Raw genomic sequence first — 25,000 nt, forward strand, 5'->3', positions numbered from 1 at the left:
AGAAATATTTGAATTCACAATATTGGGCTGAATATTGAAATTGAAATTGTTCACAGAAAGAATAAGACAAAAATGATTATTTTATAATAAATGACTTAATATTGTTTCAAACGTATTAAACAATGTGTACAAAGCTAAATAAATATTTTGCCAAAATTTTGCCACCTGCTAGTGTGAAGGAGAAGTGGAATGACAACAGAACCTTTTAATGTAATGTTACTGAATTCCAACACAAAGGTACCTGTAAAACCAGCCCTGTTTATTCCCATAATTCCAATCCTGATTTTCTCTATAATGGTCCCTCCTCAGAGGCCATTGGGTTTGTCTTCAGCAGCAGCCCTGTCCCAGCTCCACGCTGAACTCTTCAGTGTTCTACAACAACACCAACAAAGAGCGAAGCAGGACCATCACTGGCAGGCGAGTGCTGATTATTAGAGCACATTCGTATGAAGAAATGCTTAAAAAATGGATCAATTCTCTGGACCCAACATAGAGCCCTGTGGAGCCCCACTATACATCTCCACTCTCTGATAGTGACCTGCAGGTGGTTCTGAGTGAAAGGTCATTCATGGCATGTGAATAGTCAAACATCAGCATGTATTTATCGGTGTGTTTTTCAGGCTGCTTGGAGTAGGTGTTTTTTGCATCACTCTGTGCGCTGGTCCAGCCTCCACTGGCCAGGAGTGCTAATGACAGCTCTCTGTGCAGCAAGCTTACTAACATGCCATGCCATTAATCAGAACAGGTACTGTATTTACTGTATATACACTTTATTAAAAAGATAAAGTCAAAAGTAAAGTCAAGTCAAAATCTCAGAAATGCTGAAACTTTACTTAATTCGTTTAAGGGTTAGGGTTAGGGTTAGGGTTAGAGTTAAGGTTAAGGTTAGGGTTAAGGTTAGGGTTAAGGTTAAGGTTAAGGTTAGGGTTAGAGTTAAGGTTAGGGTTAGGATGTAAGGTTAGGGTTAAGGTTAGGGTTAGGGTTAAGGTTAAGGTTAGGGTTAGGGTTAAGATAAAGGTTAAGGTTAGGGTTAGGGTTAGTGTTAGGGTTAGGGTTAAGGTTAGGGTTAAGGTTAGGGTTAGGATGTAAGGTTAGGGTTAAGGTTAGGGTTAGGATGTAAGGTTAGGGTTAAGGTTAGGGTTAAGGTTAGGGTTAGGATGTAAGGTTAGGGTTAAGGTTAGGGTTAAGGTTAAGGTTAAGGTTAAGGTTAGAGTTAAGGTTAGGGTTAGGATGTAAGGTTAGGGTTAAGGTTAGGGTTAAGGTTAGGGTTAAGGTTAGAGTTAAAGTTAGGGTTAGGATGTAAGATTAGGGTTAAGGTTAGGGTTAAGGTTAGGGTTAGGATGTAAGGTTAGGGTTAAGGTTAGGGTTAAGGTTAGGGTTAAGGTTAGGGTTAAGGTTAGAGTTAAAGTTAGGGTTAGGATGTAAGATTAGGGTTAAGGTTAGGGTTAAGGTTAGGGTTAAGGTTAGGGTTAAGGTTAAGGTTAGGATGTAAGGTTAGGGTTAAGGTTAGGGTTAAGGTTAAGGTTAGGATGTAAGGTTAGGGTTAAGGTTAGGGTTAAGGTTAGAGTTAAGGTTAGGGTTAGGATGTAAGGTTAGGGTTAAGGTTAGGGTTAGGATGTAAGGTTAGGGTTAAGGTTAGGGTTAAGGTTAGAGTTAAGGTTAGAGTTAAGGTTAGGGTTAGGATGTAAGGTTAGGGTTAAGGTTAGGGTTAAGGTTAGAGTTAAGGTTAGAGTTAAGGTTAGGGTTAGGATGTAAGGTTAGGGTTAAGGTTAGGGTTAGGATGTAAGGTTAGGGTTAAGGTTAGGGTTAAGGTTAGAGTTAAAGTTAGGGTTAGGATGTAAGATTAGGGTTAAGGTTAGAGTTAAGGTTAGAGTTAAGGTTAGGGTTAGGATGTAAGGTTAGGGTTAGGATGTAAGGTTAGGATGTAAGGTTAGGGTTAAGGTTAGGGTTAAGGTTAGAGTTAAGGTTAGGGTTAGGATGTAAGGTTAGGGTTAAGGTTAGGGTTAGGATGTAAGGTTAGGGTTAAGGTTAGGGTTAAGGTTAGAGTTAAAGTTAGGGTTAGGATGTAAGATTAGGGTTAAGGTTAGGGTTAAGGTTAGGGTTAAAGTTAGGGTTAGGATGTAAGATTAGGGTTAAGGTTAGGGTTAGGATGTAAGGTTAGGGTTAAGGTTAGGGTTAGGATGTAAGGTTAGGGTTAAGGTTAGGGTTAAGGTTAGAGTTAAGGTTAGGGTTAGGATGTAAGGTTAGGGTTAAGGTTAGGGTTAGGATGTAAGGTTAGGGTTAAGGTTAGGGTTAAGGTTAGGGTTAAGGTTAGAGTTAAAGTTAGGGTTAGGATGTAAGATTAGGGTTAAGGTTAGGGTTAAGGTTAGGGTTAGGATGTAAGGTTAGGGTTAAGGTTAGGGTTAAGGTTAGGGTTAAGGTTAGAGTTAAAGTTAGGGTTAGGATGTAAGATTAGGGTTAAGGTTAGGGTTAAGGTTAGGGTTAGGATGTAAGGTTAGGGTTAAGGTTAGAGTTAAGGTTAGGGTTAAGGTTAGGGTTAGGATGTAAGGTTAGGGTTAAGGTTAGAGTTAAAGTTAGGGTTAAGGTTAGAGTTAAAGTTAGGGTTAGGATGTAAGATTAGGGTTAAGGTTAGGGTTAAGGTTAGGGTTAAGGTTAGGGTTAAGGTTAGAGTTAAAGTTAGGGTTAGGATGTAAGATTAGGGTTAAGGTTAGGGTTAAGGTTAGGGTTAGGATGTAAGGTTAGGGTTAAGGTTAGAGTTAAAGTTAGGGTTAAGGTTAGAGTTAAAGTTAGGGTTAGGATGTAAGATTAGGGTTAAGGTTAGGGTTAAGGTTAGGGTTAAGGTTAGGGTTAAGGTTAGAGTTAAAGTTAGGGTTAGGATGTAAGATTAGGGTTAAGGTTAGGGTTAGGATGTAAGGTTAAGGTTAAGGTTAGGGTTAAGGTTAGAGTTAAGGTTAGGGTTAGGATGTAAGATTAGGGTTAAGGTTAGGGTTAAGGTTAGGGTTAAGGTTAGAGTTAAGGTTAGGGTTAGGATGTAAGATTAGGGTTAAGGTTAGGGTTAAGGTTAGGGTTAAGGTTAGAGTTAAGGTTAGGGTTAGGATGTAAGATTAGGGTTAAGGTTAGGGTTAAGGTTAGGGTTAAGGTTAGAGTTAAGGTTAGGGTTAGGATGTAAGATTAGGGTTAAGGTTAGGGTTAAGGTTAGGGTTAGGATGTAAGGTTAGGGTTAAGGTTAGGGTTAAGGTTAGGGTTAAGGTTAGAGTTAAAGTTAGGGTTAGGATGTAAGATTAGGGTTAAGGTTAGGGTTAAGGTTAGGGTTAGGATGTAAGGTTAGGGTTAAGGTTAGGGTTAAGGTTAGAGTTAAGGTTAGGGTTAGGATGTAAGGTTAGGGTTAAGGTTAGGGTTAAGGTTAGGGTTAGGATGTAAGGTTAAGGTTAAGGTTAGGGTTAAGGTTAGTGTTAGGCATTCAGTTGGTTGAATGCCTATAAATGTCTTATTGGTTGAATGTCAGGTGAGCATCTATGAGGCATCTCCAGTGGACTGTCTCAGTACAGTGATACGGTTTTTAGTCAGAATTCCTCCCAGTGTGGCTCTTTCCAGCTTAAACACAGTCTTATGGTTCCATTACCCATACTTGGTCTTTTCTCATGGTTGTCATAGTGACAGCATGGCACTGATTGGCGGCTGTGCTGTTTTACTCCTCCTTCTGGCTGGGCTGGTTTCCATGGCAGCTCTCCAGCGGCTGAAGAGTTGTGAGATGCCCCGGCGAGTAGAAAGACTGCTGAACTCCTTACAGGGTAACGTCCAGACTTACCACAACCCTCTACCATCACTGTTGTCCCAGATAACAGGTCCATATGGGGCCTGCATGGGCAGCCCAACTGGGAACCAGAAAGCTCTGTCCATGGGTTCCACATTGGCCTCAGATTTGGATGCCCACCAGGGTCAGTGATGAGACCAGGAGGGGTTAAACATGGGTCTCATACGGGGCTCAAAAAGCTGCATACGGGGCCCAGATGGGACCCATGTAAGATCTGGGTGGGCTTTAATGATGGGAGCCATTTGGGAAGCCCAACTGGGTCCCAGTAACAACACATGGACAAACCCACCCACCCAGAGCCCATGCCCACCTGGTACCCACCCATGTTGGTTGGGTTAACAACCATTAGGAATAGTAACCACCTGAAACACCATACCAACACCTTAGCAACCACCTTAGACACCATAGGAACAACTTCAAATAGAAGCTGTAATAATAGTATATGGACGGAAAACCGTCCAATGGCGTCTTACACGCTTATACACAACTTTCTCATTGGGCGCAGAGTTCTTGCAACATCCTCCCTCTGATTGGCTGAGAGGCACAGAGGACTTGTTTACGCCCTCTTCCCCAGCCGTGTCGCTGCAGTGGACCTACCGGGACGGCCGATTGGTCAACCTGCCCGTCAGTCTGCTTGTGGAAGGTGACATAATCTCTCTGCGCCCGGGCAACGAGGCCCCCACTGAGCTTAGGGGCATTCAGGTAAATTGTATTTTAGCCTAGCATCCATGCTAAAAAATGTAATATGAATTTTAATATGCTTCAATGATCTAAGTGCAAATGCAGACGAGAGTGCGAATCAGACGAGAGCAATTTACATATCTCAAGCACCACTAATAGACAAGTGATAAAGAAGCTGAAGCTTTGGGGTAATTGGAGCTTGCAACAGGACGATGATCCCAAGCATGCCTTAAAGTCCACCAAGGCTTGGTTCCAGAAGAAGTCCTGGAGGATTCTGGAGTGTCTGTCACAGTCGCCTGAGATCAGTAGAAGGTGGTTGCAGCAGCAACCAACGGGCTGAGATTCCTCAGGAACTCTGCCAGCAGAAAGACGGTCTATTAAGTACTAGAGGCACTTGTCCTGAAGGGGTTAAGCAATTCTGAGACTGCAGCTTACTTAGTCTTACTTAGAACCTTGAGACCGCTATGATCATTCACTCACCCTTCCTCTCCTTCTGATTGGCTATGACTGATAAACCCAGGAAGAGGAGCATGTCATCCTGTCTCGCAGTGATGTGTTCAGTCACCTCTCCTCCCCTCCCTCCCCGCTGGACAACGGGAGGCCCCGTCCACACCGCTTGGTCCAGCCGCAGCTCTTCAGGGTGACCAAGACTCCGGCAGTGGAGGCAGTTCAGTGAGTAAACCCCAAGACTGGCCCTAATCTCTACAGATTGTTGAGCTACACAATGTGTCCAAAAGTTTTTGGACACTCTTTCTCATTAGTAAATTCGGCTGTGGACCTATTGCTGACATTTGCATACCGTTGATCGAATGGGAGGAGCTCTAAAGTGACCATGCCATGCAGTAGCTAGAGGGGTCTCCAACACCTCTAGTGAAGTGATGGAGCTCCATCCAGCAACATTAGGATGAGTTCCAGAGTTGGGAGTTTTGGACCCGACCGTTTTTGCCTAGCTTGCAAAATAGGCATTCAGGAACATTACATCATTAGTAGATTATTGACATAAGTATTGGGACACCTGCTCATTTTTCTTCTAAAATCAGGGGCGTTTAAAAAGAGTGCTGTTTCCTGTCTCTATTGTCCAAAGAAAAAGATGATTTGCCGTGAGGATTTGATTGCATTCAGCAGCAAGACTGTTATTGAGGTCAGGATGCTGGATAATGATCACCACCCACCTCAGCATCCCCAACTCATCCAAGAAGTCCTGGATGGAGCAGCATCCATCATTCCAGAGAACACAGTTCCTCCACTGCTCCACAGCTCAATGCTGGGGGGCTTTATACCCCTCCTCTAGCCCACGCCTGGCATTGTTAGGCAGCATGGTGCCAATAGGCTCATGTTTATCTGCTCCAGAGAGTCCTATTCTATTGGCAGTACTTAAAGTAGCCAAGTGCATCTTTTAGAAGGGGTGTCCACAAATATTTGGACGTATATAGACACAGATTGCTAACACACGTGTGCTACCTGTGTGTTTGTAGGAGGTGTTTGGACCTGTCTGAGCACAGACCCGTCTCGGTGTTGGATAACGAGCGCTTCACTGTGCAGAGTCTACTGGAGAGGGGTCCTGCACCCCTGGCACTGGTGAGGCTTCATTACAGTGTATGTGGCATTATGATCAGTTCACAGTGCAGATCGAGCACCTTTCAAAAGTTCTGCTTTTCCCTCCAACTAGCTGCTGATGCTGTTGCTGAATATGCTGCGATATGTCCTGGGGGCTCCAGGTGTGGGGCCATGGCCAGTTACACTACTGCAATTACCGGTTAGACACACACACACACACACACACACACACACACACACACAGTTTTATACACATACAGTTGTGATGGGATAATACTCATCATGGACATGGCCAAGGCCTCTTCACGTCCTGTTAGTGATCATGATGGGCTACAGCTGCCCTCAGAGCCTGACCTTGGCTTGGCTTGGGGCGTGGCTTGGGACTAACATAGCAATGCTGGTAGCATTGGCACAGTAGCACATGCTGGGTGCAGTAGCGATAGCAATGACATACTATGCTAATGCTAATGCCGCGATTACGATGCTAACGCTCAGGCAGTCAGTATGAGCAACTGTCTCTTCTAGGCAAACTAGAGGCAATTCTTGCAAGGGTCAAGCAGGTCCATCAGTCAGTCAGTTAGTCAACCAGTCAGGACGCGAAATTGCCCCCTCTAGGCCGGCGCGCTAGGCGGTCCAGCCCAAATGAAAACCAATAATTAAATTTAACATTTTAAATTTTACTAAAGATGTGTTTGTGGACTGTTCTCATTCTCCACGATGAGTGTATGAGTGTAAACGTCCCCCCATGACTGTACGTGTACTAGCACATGTGCTAGCATGACCACGTTAGCTCACGATCCTTCTCTCTCTACGCTGTAGGTCAACGGCATTCTGCCCCTCTTGCCCCTGACCTTCCCGTCGCTATGGTTACTGGTTGGCATATACGGGGAGGTGCGAGTGTTTCTTCAGATGGGCCCGCAGCCAACGGACTGGTGGGTACGTGCGTTGCCATGGAGATGGCCCAGCAGCAGGCCTGTTTGTGTGCATGAACTATTGGATTTTTCCTCGGATTTGGCTTCGGTATAATCAGGAGTAAAAGCTTGGTTGATTTTGGTGGACAGGAAAGGTGGAAGCTGACCTGCAGAACGTTTCTCACAGTGCTCGGAGGCCAGTGTGTGAGCCTGTGTCACACAGCAAGTCTACTACACAGCCTGGGCTCTGTCACAGTAAGAGTGTGTGTGTGTGTGTGTGTGTGTGTGTGTGTTATCTGATATCTGATTAGACCACTGCTTCCCAACTGCTGCAGGCCATCTTGTATTTCAGTGCCCTGCAATGATGCAATGATGCAATGACGCTTTCACCAGTGTGTGAATTTGAGCAAGAAAACAGGAGAACATCTACGGTATCTTCACTAGACAGCCACTGTATCAGAAATTCGCCTTCCTGGTCTACAGTTAGAGACCGTAGCCCATCTGTTGATGCACAGTTTGTGTTAGTCATCCTCCTGCCCTTCATCAGTGGACAGTTTTTGGCCGCAGAGCCGGTTCTTGGCTGGATATTTGCGGGAGGCACCGCTGTGCCCAAGACCAGAGGTCATACGATTGATCATGCTGTGCTGAGAGTGGTCCACCATCCAAATTTGATCCACTCACTGTTAATGCTCTGAACCCTACTTTCTGTTGGCCCAGGTCAGACATGATGGCCTTTGTGAATCGATGAGCCTCAGGGTGCTCAGGACTTACCTGTCAACTGTCCGTGATTCGGGTAGTTCCTCCTCGGGTCAGATGTTGGGCTTTGATCACCATACCCCATGACTGATCCCTTCTCGAATCACCACCCCAGCAGGCTCTGGACGTCAGTTTGATGTCAGAAAGACGTTTGACTTCAATGTTGGACAGATGTTAAAAATGAAAATGTTAAGATTATGCCGTACCCCATACCATACCCCATGACTGATCCTTTCTCGGATCACTGTCGGTAGATACGCCACCCCAGCAGGCTCTGGATGTCAGTTTGATGGACTCCAACGTTAGACAGATGTTGAACATGAAAACGTTAAGATTATGCCGTTGACCAGACGTTGGGTTTTGGTCACCATACCCCATGACTGATCCTTTCTCGGATCACTGTCGGTAGATACGCCACCCCAGCAGGCTCTGGACATCAGTTTGATGTCAGCAAGACGTTGGACTTCGACATTAGGCAGATGTTGAAAATGAAAGCGTTAAGATTATGCCGTTGGCCAGACATTGGGTTTAGGCCACCATACCTCATGACTAAATTTCCATATTTTGAGTCAGCATGACTTTGGCAAGACGATCAATTGGAAACCAAAACAAGATCTACGTCTAATGATGTCAGAATGTCAGGTTGAGTGAACGTTAAGAGTATGCCTCTGACTAGACGTTGGGTTTTTGTCACCATACCCCATGACTGATCCCTTCTCGGATCACTGTCGGTAGATACGCCACCCCAGCAGGCTCTGGACATCAGTTTGATATCAGCAAGACGTTGGACTTCGACATTAGACAGATGTTGAAAATGAAAGCGTTAAGATTATGGCGTTGACCAGATGTTGGGTTTTGGTCAACATACCCCATGACTGATCCCTTCTCGGATCGCCACCCCAGCAGGCTCTGAACGTCAGTTTGATGGACTCCAACATTAGACAGATGTTAGAAATAAAAATGTTAAGATTATGGCGTTGACCAGATGTTGGGTTTTGGTCAACATACCCCATGACTGATTCCTTCTCGGAACACTGTTGGTAGATACGCCACCCCAGCAGGCTCTGCGGCGATATGCACCTCTGTTAGGATACAACAGATGGACAGATGGACAGATGGACTACGGTCTGTAGCATAAAGTGGCACAAATGAGATTCCTCCAGAGGTGTAGAATGAATGTGTAATTATGTGCACTGTTCCTTGATGAGGTTCTTCACTTCACTTCAGCTGTGGAGGAACCTTTTATGGTTCTTTAGAAGAAAACGGTTCCTTCAAGGATCCTCAAGAAGTTCCTCCACAGCTGCAAACTAAAGAACCTCCAAAAGATGTTCCTCTAGGATCTTCTGCTTTTAACAGTGCACGTGTGGATGTGTGTTTTAGGTGCTGTGCTGTGTTGATAAGCAGGGCATCCTGTCTTGGCCCAGTCCAAACCCGGAGAAGATTCTGTTCTTCAGCAAAACACCCTCCTCTAGCGATGCAGACAGCCATGAAAATGGCTCCAAAGAGCTGGTTCAGGTATTTAAGGATATATGACCATTATGTCGTAAAATGAGATATGACCAGTAACCCAACCCCCCCCCCCCCATTCACCAGACACACCCCCTCTGCAGTTTGGAGATGCTGAGTCTGTCGGTGGGACAGGCACACCTCAATAACACCCAGGTGCAGTTTGACGACATGCAGTGGGAGCGCCACGCCCCATCTCTGCGGCCGCTGGGACTGGCCGTGCAGCTGCTGCTTTGCGACCCTGTGGTGGCGGCCCGGGTGCTCCGGCTTTCTGACCACCTCACCCATGCCGCCCTGCTTCGCACCCGCCCCCCGTGCCAGCCTGTGCGCCCACCTTGGGGCCTCTATCAGCTTCCGAGGATACTGGGTGAGTCAAGGTTGTCTAGATCGATGGTTCGCTGCAGTATTAGTGGACAGTGGAGAGTACAGGTTAGGCACTGTTAGAGTAAATCCGGTCATTTTAGGCGTGCCCTCAGGAAACGACCGTGTTACCTAATATGGCATGAGGGTACACTACATGGACAAAAGTATTTGGACACCTGCTAATTCATAGTTTTTTCTGAGATCAAGACTATTCAAAAGAGTCGATCCTGCTTTTGTTGGAGTAACTGCCTCTACTGTCCAGGGAAGAAGACTTTCTGCTAGATTTTGGAGCAGAGCATTGCTGTGGGGTTTTGATTGCATTTAGCGACAAGAGCGTTAGTATGGTCAGGTTGTTGGAGGGCCACCACCTCTCCACATCCCCACCTCCTCAGAGCGTGTCGGCTGCTCAGCGATGCCACACCGGCCGTGTTCGAAAAGGGGGGGTGGCCGGAGACGTGTGTCCTTCCAGTTTCGGGAGCATTGCTAGCACTAGGGGGAGCTACGAACAGGTGGGTTGACTTGCAGTACCAAATCGGGAGGAAAAAAAGGAAAATTTTGATAAACAAATTGAGAAAAAAAGACATCACAGTAAGAAAATAAAAGTGTTTTTTATGTGTACCACCCCGTCACGAAAAATACAAATAGGAAAGTTGCTGTTTAATAGATTTCTTACACTCGAAGAACATTATATTTTTAATTGATTGGTGTGTGTGTTGACTCCATGGAGTTCTGCTGGCATTTTAGGATGAAATTTACCACCCCGTCACATCTGATTGCGATCTCCTATGTCTGAATTAAAAGGATAATATTAATAGGGATTTTATTACTGAGGTGGGGAATTGCTGTAAAAATGCCGTAGTCTGACAGGTAGAGTTAGGAGAATGTTCTTGTGTGGAGTGTGTGTGTGTGTGTGTGTGTGTGTGTGTGTGTGTGTTCCACCTTTGCTCAATCTATCTGAAGTGCTGTTTTGAGCATAAGCTCACTCTAATTCTCTATTAACCTGAAAACCATCAAAACTCCATCAATCAAATCACCTCCACATATTCATTAACTTCACACTAAGCTTGATTGATCTATATGTGTGTGTGTGTGTGTGTGTGTGTGTGTGCGTGTGTGTGTGTGTGTGCGTGTGTGTGTGTTGGAAGGCTTCTCTCCGACTGCTCAGGACCCATTCCAGCAGAGGCTGAGCGTGGCTGCTTACACCCTACCCACAATCCCTTGCTCTGGAGAGCCGGGGGTGACGGCACCCCCTCCTGTGTCCATGCGACGGCTCCCGTTCTCACATCTCATCGCTCTGCTGGCGCAGCACACACACACCGGTGAGCACAGACACACTCACACCCAGACACTATCTGCGGTCCAAGGCCCAGACTGCAGCCGAGGGAGGACTGTCCTGTCCTATGAGGGACGCCTTCTCAGCAGCTGATTGGTCACACAGATGGAACAGTCTAGTGAAGGGAGCGTGGTGACATCACCACAAAGGCCCCGCCTCTTCGCGCAAATTCCACGTTGCTGCAGAGAAAAAAACGGTACTATGTAGAACGGTTCTTTAAGGAACCGTATGCACCGTATGTCTTCCATTGCAACGGAGAACAATTTAAACATCTGAAGGAGAACATTCTGAGGTTCTCGTGGTTTTGAATGGATCCACAGTTTAGTAAAGAACCCTTGAAGAACCCTTTTTTAAGAGTGTAGCTCCAGTGTTAAAAGGGCTCTTTGGATCATAGCCACAGTGGAACCCTTTGTGGTACTATATGGAACTATTTTTAAAATGGCTCTTTGAAGAACCAAGTTTTTTTTTTTATCATAATGAGGAACCATTTCAACATCTAAAGGGTTCCTTAATGGAACTATAATCAAGAACCCTTGAACCCTTTTTTTAAGAGTGTAACTCCAGTGTATGTTTTCCATTGCAATGCAGAACCATGTAAACATCTAATGGGTTCCTAAAGTTCTCATGGTTTTGTGTAGAACCATTGCTTTTACTACAGAACCCTTGAAGAACCCTTTTTAACAGTGTAGCTGCAGTGTAAAACTACACCATTGGGCTAAAAAAGAGAAAACGTTCTAAGGGCTCTTTGGCTCATAGCCATAGTGGAACCCTATTCGGTACTAACAGTTCTTTAAAGAACCACAGCCAGGATGTTTTCCATCACAGTGAAGAACCATTTCACAAGACAAAGAGCCATCTAATGGGTTCCTGGAGTTCTCATGGTATATAGAACCCTTTTGAAAGAGTGGAGCTCCAGGCTCAGAAAGGTTGGTTCTTAACCATAGCAGAACCCTTGATACTACAGTACATAGAACCATTATAATAAAATGGAGTTAAAAGAGTTCTTTGACATCTGATACTTCTGAAGAACCCTTGAAGAACCCTCTTTTTTAAGACTGTAAAGAAGCCGTCTTCAGCCACCAGACAAGCCTTGGCTTAAACCGGCTGCATTAAGAGGGAGGGGACGGGACAGGGGGGGGGTGTTAACAGGAGAGCCGTGAGAATTAGATTTCTGACCGAAGCTTCGCTTCACTTCTCATCGCCGATGCTGCTCACGCGCCGGGTCGCGACCTCCACCACCGCGGGGGAGCACACACACACAGACTCAGGCTGACCTCTTTAAACCCATCTCTCTGAGTCATCCCCGCAGCAGGACCCCAGTGTCAAACTGCATCAGCCCACGTTAACTAGTCCCTGCCCCTCTGCGACACCATTGTCCTGACGCATGAATCGACCCCTAGATCTTCCCCCCGCTAGATTCACTGGAGAGCCGGGTTGAGGCCAGGCAGCGCGACGTTCAGGCGTGGCGCCGCGTTCCCGGTTCTCCTCGATTCAGCGGCGTTTGTACGCTGGTGCCCTGAAGGAAGGAAGTGCTTGTCTAGGTCCTCCCATGTGATTCTCCACTGCTACCTCTGAGAACAGGCGTGAGAACAGGCCCAAAACACGTGGGGGCGAGAACCTAATTCTGTCTAGAATGTTCTATGAATTAGCAGTGGTCAGTGATGGTCAGGGTTTGTGTGTTGGGTAGGTCCCAGAGTACTTTCGCACATGGAGGACACAAAGCCCTTTGAGCATTCGTGTCCAGATCTACAGATGTTAGAGGCACTAATCGTCATCCTTGTTGCACCCTAATACAGGTGGAGGATATTAGTCCATGGCTCAGACCCCTATGAGGCTGAATAGCCCTGGTCACTTCAGTTGGGGGACGATGATGGACTAGCTGATTAGCTGGTTAATCAGTTTACTAGTGGCAGTAATATAGAGGAATATAAGGGACACTATATAGGGGTGTAGGCTTACACTGCCCCAGTTGCTTACCCAGTCCTTGCCCAGTCATTGTCTGGGCAGCCCGGCCCAGTAATACAGCTGAAAGTCAGGCAGGCCAGGAAAGACCCCACCCTGGCAACTGCGACACCCACAGCTGGCAGCTTACCTAGCCCGGGTCAAAGGTACAGTTCTAAAAACAGCCTGGTTAACTCAGAGGGGTCGAAGGGTGGCTCGAAATGTCCAGTTACGCACATGTCCCACAGGTCAACCTCGCGACCTCGCGACCTTGCTCTTCAGATCTGAGACCAGGTCAATAATTAGTTAATGATGAGACTATTGTGGCCTCCAGGCGAACTCCACCTCTTCTCCTACGGCTCTGCCGATGTCATCCTGGGAGCGTGTATGGAATTCTGGGACGGGGAGGATCTTCAGCCCCTGACTGATGCGGACAGGTCAGACACCCTCGTTGCGTGAACTGCAGTGCAGGGGAAGAGGTCTTTTGGTGGTGCATGTATAATATGTGGGGGTGGGTGTGTGGGTGTGTGTACACAGGAAGAAGGTGGTGGATTTTTACCAGCGCTCCTGCATGGCCGGCCAGTGTGTAGCTGTGTCGTTTAAGCCCCTGCTCCAACCGTATGACCCTGAGATGGATGGCATGTGCGTCGAAATGCCGCTCGGCCACAGTGATGAAGCGACAGGTACAACCTGCCTATGGGACAAACTGCAGGCCTACGGGTGTAGATGGGGGACAACATTTGGGTGTTTATGATGCCTTTTTGTGTTTCTGTGTGTGTGTGTGTGTGTGTTGTGTAGGGGACATTTCTTTGTCCCCCCTCAGGCAGCAGGTATTTCTGGGTCTGGTCTCATCGCAGTACCAGGCACGGCCCGACATGATCAGGCTCATCTCAGGACTGGACAGCGCATGCATTCGCTTCGTCTACTTCTCCAACGAGGAGGAGGTCCGGAGCAAAGTGAGGACACGCAGAAGCCCTGAATGCAGAAATGAACACGGCGGGATCTCACATCGCTGAGTGCAATGTCTTTTGCTTGAGGTGTTTGCAGAAAAGATGGGCCTGGAGACGGGATGGAATTGCCACATCTCCCTTCAGTCGGAATGCTTCCCTCTCGATCCCGAAAACATCAAAATGCCAGGAGGGGTGGAAGGTGAGGGCCCGGACCTTGGTAAGCTCTACAGAGATTGGGTTGATGCTTCGGTTCATATAATTCCACCGATCTGCTGTAGAGGACTCACGTCTGCTTGGAGGGCGGGACAACGCTGAGGTGGAGGCAAGGGCGATGGAGCATGATGGGGCATGTCTGATTGAGGATTTGAACAGGGTAAGGCAGGCCACAACACATCAGCGCACCAGCCACTTCGTAGGAACGTGTACCTCGTAGCTCCACCACCACAAGTTCCTTGAGGAACGTTTAGGGGTTCTGCAATTTGAAACCGTGGAGGAACCTCTTGAAGGTTCCTCAAAGCACCTCCAACCATTCTACTGTAGAGTCTATGCCACTGTCTGGCCCTTCACCCAAGGTCAACAACGGTCCAGTGGTCAGAAACTGTCCAATGAAAGATGTCAGATGTACTGTAGACTGACGTTCTCCTTGGTAGATCCTCATGTCCCATGACTGCTCATGCCGCTGCTGCTGTATCGGTAGGTTTTGTGCGGGTGGAGACTGAGCCTGTGCGGTATGTGTGGTCACTGCTTTGGGGGGCAAGGGCTGTGTGCATTCAACCAAATCAGTCCAGATCCGCATGCTTCAGGTTGAGTTATAGAGTTCCATCAGTTCCCCTCAGACTTATCAGAACTGATCCATGTACTGCCCCCCAGCTGGACGCTGCCCCAAATGGAAACTGCCCCTATAGGACTTGGCGTGGCCTTGTGGTCCTCGGGCGTTTCTATAATATGACCAATCCAGCGGAACTGATGCTGTGAGCCTCGATACGCTTGCAGCTGTTTGTGGTAGTTCTGTATGTAGGATACGCCCACCATGGTACTGGAGGTCATACCCCATTTTTCTACCCAAGTACCCAATCCCAGTTCATGGGAACTAGCAGTGCCCCCATCACTAGGAGAGTGAACACTAGTGCATGCCTAGCCACACACCACACGCCACCACCACCGCGTCAAGCACCCCTTTTCCAAAAAGCTCAGTAGGAAGGGGAAGTGGTGCTTCAGCTCCACGGCTACAACAGCAATTTTTTTGAAGGCCTCTCAAGATAGACATCCTGAAGAGTCCTATGGTCGTAAGTTGTAAGGGTAGGCCACGCTTTGGCAACAGGGTAGAATCCCCTGGTCAACCCCCACTCACAAGGGGCACAGGGTATATGGGCACTAGTGGCTAGGTTTGAGTGGCAGCTGCTCTTCATAGGCAGACCCCTATGAGGCTGAATAGCCCTGGTCACTTCAGTTGGGGGACGATGATGGACTAGCTGATTGAGTTTGATGGACTATACTGGTTGGCCAGTTAGGTAAAGCTGGTGAACCAGTTTAGTCTTGTTGGTCATGCTGGTCAAGAAGTATGGTCATGCTGGTAGATCGGCTGAAAAACATGCCCCATGCTGGTTAGGGGCTTAGCTGGTCAACCAGTTGGTCAACCAGCTCAACCAGCTTAAGCTAGCCCGTTTATACCTGGCACCTGTTTATTAGCGTCTACCTGCATGAAAAAAGCCAGGTGTAAACACCCCCAAGACACACTGTGATCGGATTACCATCTGACCTCTCAAACCAGGAGGAGGTCAGGCTTTAAACCAGGAAGTAAACCAGGGAAGGAGGTACATGTCGTGTGTTTTTAACCTGGGAAATCGGGCAAATCGGATCTCCTCTGGTCAGACAGTAGGTCCAGACACCATCCGGATACAAAACCCATGAGGTTTGGGTAACTGGGTGGAAAAATGGGGCAAAATGAGAAAACTTTGGTGGCTGTGTTTACAGGCCAAGCTTCCCAAAGGCATTGAGAATGTCCGGCCTCACCTGGAGAACATTGATAACGTCCCATTACTGGTGCCCCTCTTCACAGACTGCACGTCTCAGAGTAGGTCTCTCTCTCACACACACACTCACACACTCACACTCACACACACACTCACAGGGCAGTTTGAAATGATAGATAAGATCGTCTGTATATTTGCATCAGCTGACACAGATGCCAGGATGAGTGAAAGAGCGCCATTGATCTGTTAGATACTTCCTTAATACCTCAATATATGCACGTATGTGTGTGTGTGTGTGTGTGCGCTGTAGCTGAGTGTGAGATGGTATGCATTATGCAGGAGTATGGAGAAGTTGTGTGCTGCCTGGGGAGCAGTCAGAACATCAACAACAACGGCATCTTCCTGCAGAGTGACATTAGGTGACCTTTGACCCGATTCTTCCCTGCTCCTCTGAGAGATCCTCCGCTCTGTGTGTTATTGTATATTTTAACCCGTCCTCCCGACCTTTTCCGCCCCCCTCGTACGTATAAGCAGCATTGCTTTAGAGCCACTGACTCCAACATGTGGCCAGGCTTGTTTAGATGTCCCCCAGAAGCAGCCACACTCCCCAGATTCTGTAAGTCTGGCCCAGCTCTCCAGCGCCATCTGCGGGCTGGCCTGCACAGTGCAGCTCCACCACCAGGACAACAGCACTGTTATCAAACTCATCAAGCAGGTGCGTCCAGCCACCATACTGCCAGTAGTTCTACTGAAAACACGGCTTGACGCCGACATTTCCTGTGCTCTCAGGCACGCCACATTACAGCCGGTATCCGGAAGTGCTTCCTGTTTCTCCTGCAGTGTCAGCTCTCACTCGTGCTGATCCAGGTACCCTCATCTAATTCATTTACTAATGTGTAGGAAAGTAGGGCTGCAACAGGATGTGCAAAGTCCCAATAGGCAAATTAGACTAAATACATCATGCTGCAGCTTGCATTATATATATATATATATATATATAATTTATTTATTTATTTTTAATGACAAGTTGGATCATTCTGGTGAAATCTGCTGACATGAACTTTTGGTGCTATTTTGGTAAAGTTTTGGTGGTTTAAAAAAAATGGTGAAATCTGGTGAAAATTGGTTTAAAACATTTTTTTTTAAAACATTCAAGTTTTAAAAAAAATTTCCACCAGATTCCACCTTTTTTACACCAAAGGTTCACCAGATTTCACCAAAACTTCACCAGATAACACAACATTTTTTACAGATGAATTTTTATCAGATTTCCCAATTGTTTTTTTTTCAATCTGTTGGAAATTGGTTTAAAACATTTTTTGGTATTTTGGTGAAATCTGATAAAAAATTGGTAAAACATTTTGTGTAATCTGGTGAAACTTTGGTTTAAAAAAAAAAAAGGTGGAAGCTGGTGGGAATTAGTTTAAAACATGCCGAAATCTGGTGAAAATCGGTAAAACATTTTGTCTTATGTGGTAAAGTTTTGGTGAAATCTGGTGAAACTTTGGTTAAAAAAATAAATAAATAAATAAATAAAAGGTGGAATCTGATTAAATTTGGTCAAAATATGGCATACATTTTTTTACATTTTTTTTAGATATAATCATATATAATACTATATATCGAAATTACTACTACTATTAACTTCTGATATCGCAGAAAATGTTAATTTTGCAATGTCAGTATTTCACAATATCGTGCATCCCTCCCCAAACCCCGGTCTACTTCACCTAGTGAGAAAAAAGATCAACTACAAACAATTCAACTCAATTTTACTGATAAACACTAACATATGCGATAGTCTTTATGGAGTTTCGGCCCTGACCTCGCTCTGTAACTTTACGTGGTCTGACAGACACTCTGTGGACACTGAGCTGCTCTTTGTGAGCTGTTCCTCCTAAACTCTTCCACTGTTCAATAATAACACCACCCACAGCTGATGGAGGAAGATCTAGGAGGGAGGAAATTTCACCAGCTGACTTCTTGTTGTTGGTGCAGCGGTGTCTCCTATTACATACAGAACCACGCTGGAGTTCAGTGAGCTCTGCAGAACCTCCCGTTCTTTCACTGATGTGTGGAAGAAAGAACTAGAGGCTCGATTTTATACACCTGTGGCTGAATGGGACTGAATCAGACACCTGAATTCAATGATTAAGAGGTGTCCCAATACTTTTGTCCATATAGTCTGCATGTATACAACTGTGACTGACTGCCTGTGTATGTGTGTTGCCACAGATTCTGGCATGTGTGTGCCAGCTGCCTCCTCCTCTGGCTACGAGTGACGTCCTATTTCTCTCATGCTTTTATTTCCCTATGCTCAGGTGCGTACACACACACATGTACACACACACATATACACACACACATGTACACCTTCCCCTGGTTTAACTCTTACTGTATTTAGTCAAATGTGAATCCTTGTTAGGACCAGACAGGCGTCCCCACAATGTCCCTTTAAAAGGTTAATGCTTCATATTGGTCCCCACAAAGAGCTGAATACAAACACTGTGGCCAGTTTTAGGCCTCATTTCAGTGATGTCCAGCATTTCAGTCAGAGTGGTGAACAATGGTGGTGAACTGAACCAGACGTCTGAAGAGTTTAGAAGGGCTGCACCCGACTCGGATTGAGCTGTTCAATGCAATGACTCGACTATTCGTTTATAGTTAGCCCCCCACAATATAGAAACATAGAATATTGAAATCCCCCCGTTTCTGGACAGTGGTCTGACCTCTGTTTCATCCCTTCACATGCTCACGCTCAGCGTGTCCCTGCTTGGAAAGCCGTCTGACAGCTCGATCATGAAGGTTCCTACAGGGAAAAATCTGAGATTCCTACCAAAAAAGGTAAAACCGATCGTTTACCGAACTTTTTTACTTTCTTAACACAACCCTCAGATCTCCCATCTTTTACACGGCATGCTAAAGACAGCTCCAGTGCATGAGAGCTGGGCCTGATCCAGACAAACCATGACACTGTTAATTCACATACACAGGGTTTGCCAAAAGATGGCGCTGTTGCTGTGCGGATGTAGATGGATAGTAGAATCTCTGTAGCAGCCTAGAGAGACATGTAGTGGCCGTGTGGTGTAGTAAAGTATGAAAGTTGTGTAGATATCACTGCCTAGAATGAATAGTTCATATGAAAACATATTATAAATATATCATTGAAATATAAAAATATGTAATATACTAAATCATAGATCTAAATAAGTGTAACTGAATGTTGGGCAGTGATTGATTCACCATTACCTTCCATTAAAGTTGTGTCCGTGGTTCTCTGCAGACGCTGCGCTTCTTCATGCTGTGCTTCCTGGTGAAGTTCGGCTTGACCGTGTGCATCTACTTGACCTGCTTCGGCCTCGTTCTGCACGGCTTCTGCCTGGAAATAAACCACGAGGACGAGAAGCTCTGCTACCCAACTGCACTGCTCCTGTAAGTGCAGGGTGTCGAATGGGAGGGGGGGGGGCCTTAGAAATGTATAAACTATTTTTTTCACTTTATTTATTTATTTATTTATTTATTTCAATATTAGACCATAAAACTTTCATAACTTGTCGATTATTTTATTGAAAATGTTGAAAATGTTCTCGTTCACTTATTTTGCTGTTAAATGTAAACATCCAGAGCCTCCGCGTTGCCTGATCCCACCCTTATATTTAGGTCATTTCCTAAGAAAAAGACAAGGCCGACAGTATCTCACCCAGTTTTTGAGGAAGGACGGTGGGTGTAGTCTGTACGTCTGTGGAAATGGACCTGTTAGTTCAGTCTACGGTGAAATAGGCTAACGTTAGTTATTTAGCTAATAGAGGGTTTACGTTGACTAGCAATGTGTGGCCAGGAACGTCCAGCTAACTGAGGCTCCAATCACACCCATTGATGCATGAACAGGATGAGCACAGAGTCGAGGGAACGGGCTTTCCACTGTTTTCAGGCTCCTTTAGCAGACTGGCTCATCCAGGTTTGCTTGCTGTCCCTCTTGCTTGAACTCTTAAACTCGCAGCTACAATGGGCTTGGCCCTGTTTTCAGGTGAGCTCCCACTTGTTCCAGTTCCAGTATTTTTGTGAATTGCAGCAAATCCATTAGCTTGTGTTCTCTGTAGCGTTCAGCAGTGGGTACAAGAAGAGCTTTAAGGTACCGTGTCACACTGTATGAACGGGTTTTTCAGGAATTCAACAGTATGGTCTCCAGACTGGTATGGAAAACATTCTGATGGTCTGTCTCTAGCGCAGAAAGCCATCGCCTTCCTCGTGCTGCTCTACGCCAGTGAGTACTCTAAAATCAATGACGTACCTCCTCACTACCCACACAAACAGCTAGAGGTAGATAGATACACTATATGTTCAAAAGTTTGTGGACACCCCTTCTAACTAAAGCATTGGGCTACTTTAAGCTGCACTCGTTGCTGACACAGATGTGCAATTGCACACACACACACACACAGCTTGTCTAGTCCCTGTAGAAGTACTGCCAATAGAATAGGACTCTATGGAGCAGATCAACATCATGAAGCTATCGGCTCCATGCTGCCTTATGCCAGGCGTGGGCTAGAGGGGTATAAAGCCCCCCAGCATTGAGGAGCTGTGGAGCAGTGGAAGAGCTGTGTTCTCTGGAATGATAGTGGTGCTACATTCAGTACTTTTGGGATGAGTTGGGGATGATGAGGTGGGGTGGTGAACATTTGTCCAACATTCTGACCTCACTAACACTCTTGTCGCTGAATGCAAACAAATCCTCACAGCAATGCTCCTCCAAAATCGAGCAGAAAGTCTCCTTTCCGGGACAGTAGAGACATTACTGCAATAGAAGCAGGATCAGCTCTTTTTAATATCCTTGATTTCAGAAGGAACAATGAACAAGCAGGTGTCCCAATACTTTTGTCCATATCTTGTATTTTCCATATTTTGGTTAGCTTGTTGCTTTGTCATTTCCCAAACTACTTATCAGTATTTCAGCATGAACTGAAACACAACAAAACAATACATAAATAAATAAAATGAATAAATACATAAATTAATTAATTGAGAAATAAAGATCATTTTATCAAAGATCAAACATTTTTTACCTTAAAATCTAGAAACATTTTAGAAAAATTGAAAAAAAAAATTAAACAAAATATTTTGAGATATAAAGTTATTACCTTGTTTATTTCTTTATTTCAAAATTTAACTTATTTTAATTTATTTTAAAAATATATTTATTTTAAATTTAAAAATGTGTTCACAGTTTTAAGGCCTTTTTTACATGACACCACATGTTTCCAGGTTTTCAGAAAAAAATAATAACCCACTCCTAGGGACCTGTGGAAATCAGGATGATTTACTATAGTATATGTTTAGTATATTTTTACTAAGTTTAGAATAAATCGATAAAAATGATATTCATACAAAACATTGTGGTTTTATATTACTCTGTAAATGTTCAAATCTAAGCCAATGTTTGACATATTAAGGCCTCATCTATACAGAATACAGGCGTGTTGATGTGTTTCACACCTGATCTTCCACTGAGGCCCATGTTCAGACGACCCTCAGCCGGACCAGATCTACTCTGATAATCATTAGTGATGAAAGTGTTGCTCTGAACAATGCAAATTAAACACTTTTTAAATTCTTTTCACTGCTGATCTCAGACGCCCGGACCCCCTGTTTGTAACACTGGAGTTATTAACATTAATACAGTGGTGAATTTCAAAGGGTTCTGATATTCACTGTAATATTCTTTGATATTTTCATGCTTTTATTTTCTATTTCTTTGTTATTCAGGTTTATTGTTTGTTAAACTGTGTATGAAGGTCTCATGCACTCTGAGGATGGAAGTCACTGATGTCGGTCCCTCTCTGTGTGTATCTGTTTGTGTGTGTGTGTGTGTGTGTGTGTGTGTGTGTGTTTAATAGTGTGCACATCTGTCAGTCACGTCCATCGCTCAGCCCCCATGTGGAAGCAAAGCCCACTGAGTAATCGCAGCTGGTGTGCGGTCGTCTGCACTGTGTGAGTGTCAGTACTGTTGAGAGAACAGCCACAAATGTTCAGCACGGAGCTGCAAGTGATGCATGATGGTCTAGTGTGGCGGTTGTGATGCACGACGGTTGCTGCTTTTTGCTGCATTTCATTTATATTTTTATATATTTGTGTCATGTTACTGTAACAGTATCAATTACATCACAGTTACTAGATAATTACTAATATATATATATATATATAACTAATAATAACAAAGCAAGTAGCTGACTGGATGACGGCCCATTAGCACATCATTTTTTTTATTTTATTGACATTCATTTTTATTTTTATTTTTATTTCTTCATAAATTTGACATTTTTTCAAGATCTTTTTTTTTAGTGTTTAGAATTTTTACAAATTCTAGTACTAATATTAGAATAAATTAATCAAATATATATTTTTAAAGAAAATTATTTATACAAATTATTCATTATTATTGTGTTCATTAAAACTAGGGCTGGGACCAATTTATATAATCAACATTCAAGTTTTTGGGGGTTTATTTTAGATTTTTTATTTTCTCCTGTTTCTTCTTGAATTTTAATTTAATTTAAAGAAAAAAAATTAATGTGGCACAACTGTTTTTTTTTTTTTTTTAGGGTTTCAAAAAAAAAACCATTTGTGATACCCCTTATATAGTAATGTGTCTATTTTTAATCATTTTAGTGAAAAATAATAATTTCATACAAAAATCATACAAATAGATTAAAACTAGGGGCGGGACGATGACACTTTTTCATGTCTGATGCCGAAACCTACTTGTCATTATAATATGTGCCCAGCTCTGTAAGTTCTACTGATTCTGAAGTATAAAGCCCAGAATACCGGTATGTAGGCCTGAACCACACATTTACATGATAGTTTAGGGGAGGAGATTGGATTATACTTGTCCCTGGCCAGGATCAAACCGATACTGATCACTCTTACTTATTAGAACATCTCCAAAGTTCTCCTCTCTCATGGAGTCTAGTATTATTTAGAGTTCTCCTCAGATCAACACCTGGTTTGGTGGTAAATCAGGGCTTAATGATGGTAAATCAGGTGAGCTGCTGCTGCTGCTGCTGCTGATGATGATGATGATGATGATGATGATGGAGTTGATTGAACACATCCTCCACGCTGTGCTGGCTGGACTGGGGGGCGTCCAGGAGAACCCTGGAGGAACCGAGCTCTGTTCTTCAGACTAGCTCACCGACAAGATCTCACTACTTTCTTTCTTCAGAATCAGAAGCTCTTGTTTCTCCTTTTTACTGGATTCATGTTCAGCTGATTTATCTGTTCTGAGGAGATCTGGAGCTTCTACAGTAAAACTCTCACTGCTGAGAGACACAAGCTTAATTAATGGGATTAGGGGCCTAAAACCTCTGTGCAGGACTGTGAATCATGAAAGTGGTAACGATTAACTTGCCATCTTCATCTTTCAGGCCGATGCTTAATGTTTCCATAGCAATGGGGTCCCAACTCCTGTGGCATCATCCGACGTCCCCCCACTCCTTCTGCATCAGTGATATACCTGTGGCGACGTGGCTGCTGGGCATTTTATGGCTGATCCCTCTCATATTCATTAACGAGGGGATAAAGCTCCATGAGATCAGGTAACAGTACTACTTTTAAAAACCAGTATCACACGATTGTGGAACGGCTTCAGAAAGGGCTTCAAGAGATTTACGATGTTTTAGATGTGTCCAGAATACTGAATGTAGACTGTGAGTCCAAAAGTTTGTGGACACCCCTCTTAATGAATGCATTCAGCTACTTTAAGTTGCACCCATTGCTGACACAGGTCTGCAAATGCACACACACAGCTTGTCTAGTGCCAGTAGAGAAGTACTGCCAATAGAATAGGACACCCTATGAGGAGCAGATGAACATCAACCTGTTGGCACCATGCTGCCTAATGCCAGGCGTGGGCTAGAGGGGTGTACAGTGGGGCTACAGTGGAGCGTCTATCCTGATGAATATTGTGTATCGTGAAAATATCTTTAAATATCGTCATACAATATTTTTACTGTATCGTCCAGCCCTAAATCACACTGAACAAACACAACTCAGTCAACTTAATTCACTCTCAGTAAACACCAAAATAACATAAAATAAACTACAACACCCAGAATAACACTAAATAAACTACAACATCCAAAATAACACAAAATAAACTACAACACCCCAAATAACACTAAATAAACTACAACATCCAAAATAACACAAAATAAACAAAAATTACACTCAATAAACTACAACACCCAAAATAACACAAAATAAACTACAACACCCAGAATAACACTAAATAAACTACAACACCCAAAATTACACTCAATAAACTACAACGCCCAAAATAACACAAAATAAACTAAAACCACAGTACATAGAACTACAACACCCAAAATAACACAAAATAAACTACAACACCCAGAATAACACTAAATAAACTACAACACCCAAAATTACACTAAATAAACTACAACACCCAAAATTACACAAAATAAACTACAACACCCAAAATAACACTAAATAAACTACAACACCCAGAATAACACAAAATAAACTACAACATCCAGAATAACACAAAATAAACTACAACCACACTTTTTACAAATGTCATAATTACACTCAATAATCTACACCCAAAACAACACTGAATAAATTATTATTATATTCAAAATCACACTCAATAAACTACAATCACACTCAAAATATAACACCCCAAAAATTTCCAAACATGCAATAAACTACACCATCCATAATTGCTCAATAATCACCTCCCAGAATAACACTAAATAAACTACAGTCACACTCAGTACAGGACACACTCAACACCCAAGAACTAGAATAACACTAAAATAACTACAGGATCCAAAATAGCATGTAATAAATATCAATGTCCAAAATCCAAATCAGTAAACTACACCATTCAGGATCACCCTGAATAAACCACAATATCCGAAACAACAATCAGCATACAGCATCAGTCAGAAAACTACGATATATATTCAATTAATGAAATATTAATCATAAACGAGCATTTCCTCGATTACATAAAGGTTGATTTGATGAATCAGAAAATCCCACTCTATAAACTACAAGATCCATCTCACTAAAAACACCACCCTGCATCATCAGCATCCCCCGGCATGAACATGGAAGCGTGACACTTGACCTGTACTTGGTGAGGAGACGGACAGTTACGTAAATATGCAGGCAGATGTGCGCGTGGA

General features: G+C 44.2%; 1 protein-coding gene across 1 annotated transcript in view; it reads left to right on the top strand.

Moving 5' to 3' along the window:
• Window positions 1-3,661: 3,661 nt before the first annotated feature.
• LOC140536258 (transmembrane protein 94-like) overlaps window positions 3,662-25,000 on the top strand; it is a 23,117-nt gene continuing 1,778 nt past the window's right edge. Inside the window, exons 1-24 of the mRNA XM_072657978.1 lie at window positions 3,662-3,938; window positions 4,320-4,516; window positions 5,016-5,167; window positions 5,971-6,073; window positions 6,872-6,988; window positions 7,072-7,218; window positions 9,100-9,234; window positions 9,313-9,592; window positions 10,734-10,907; window positions 13,197-13,299; window positions 13,400-13,545; window positions 13,661-13,818; window positions 13,900-14,011; window positions 14,091-14,185; window positions 15,787-15,886; window positions 16,096-16,204; window positions 16,320-16,500; window positions 16,575-16,652; window positions 18,021-18,106; window positions 18,548-18,629; window positions 19,069-19,217; window positions 19,952-20,049; window positions 21,680-21,773; window positions 23,210-23,380. Of these exons, the coding sequence (XP_072514079.1) occupies window positions 3,662-3,938; window positions 4,320-4,516; window positions 5,016-5,167; window positions 5,971-6,073; window positions 6,872-6,988; window positions 7,072-7,218; window positions 9,100-9,234; window positions 9,313-9,592; window positions 10,734-10,907; window positions 13,197-13,299; window positions 13,400-13,545; window positions 13,661-13,818; window positions 13,900-14,011; window positions 14,091-14,185; window positions 15,787-15,886; window positions 16,096-16,204; window positions 16,320-16,500; window positions 16,575-16,652; window positions 18,021-18,106; window positions 18,548-18,629; window positions 19,069-19,217; window positions 19,952-20,049; window positions 21,680-21,773; window positions 23,210-23,380 (3,344 nt within the window). The remainder of the gene's footprint in view (window positions 3,939-4,319; window positions 4,517-5,015; window positions 5,168-5,970; window positions 6,074-6,871; window positions 6,989-7,071; window positions 7,219-9,099; window positions 9,235-9,312; window positions 9,593-10,733; window positions 10,908-13,196; window positions 13,300-13,399; window positions 13,546-13,660; window positions 13,819-13,899; window positions 14,012-14,090; window positions 14,186-15,786; window positions 15,887-16,095; window positions 16,205-16,319; window positions 16,501-16,574; window positions 16,653-18,020; window positions 18,107-18,547; window positions 18,630-19,068; window positions 19,218-19,951; window positions 20,050-21,679; window positions 21,774-23,209; window positions 23,381-25,000) is intronic.

This window comes from Salminus brasiliensis, chromosome 15, assembly GCF_030463535.1.
Source record: "Salminus brasiliensis chromosome 15, fSalBra1.hap2, whole genome shotgun sequence".
NCBI classification, from domain to species: Eukaryota; Metazoa; Chordata; class Actinopteri; order Characiformes; family Bryconidae; genus Salminus; species Salminus brasiliensis.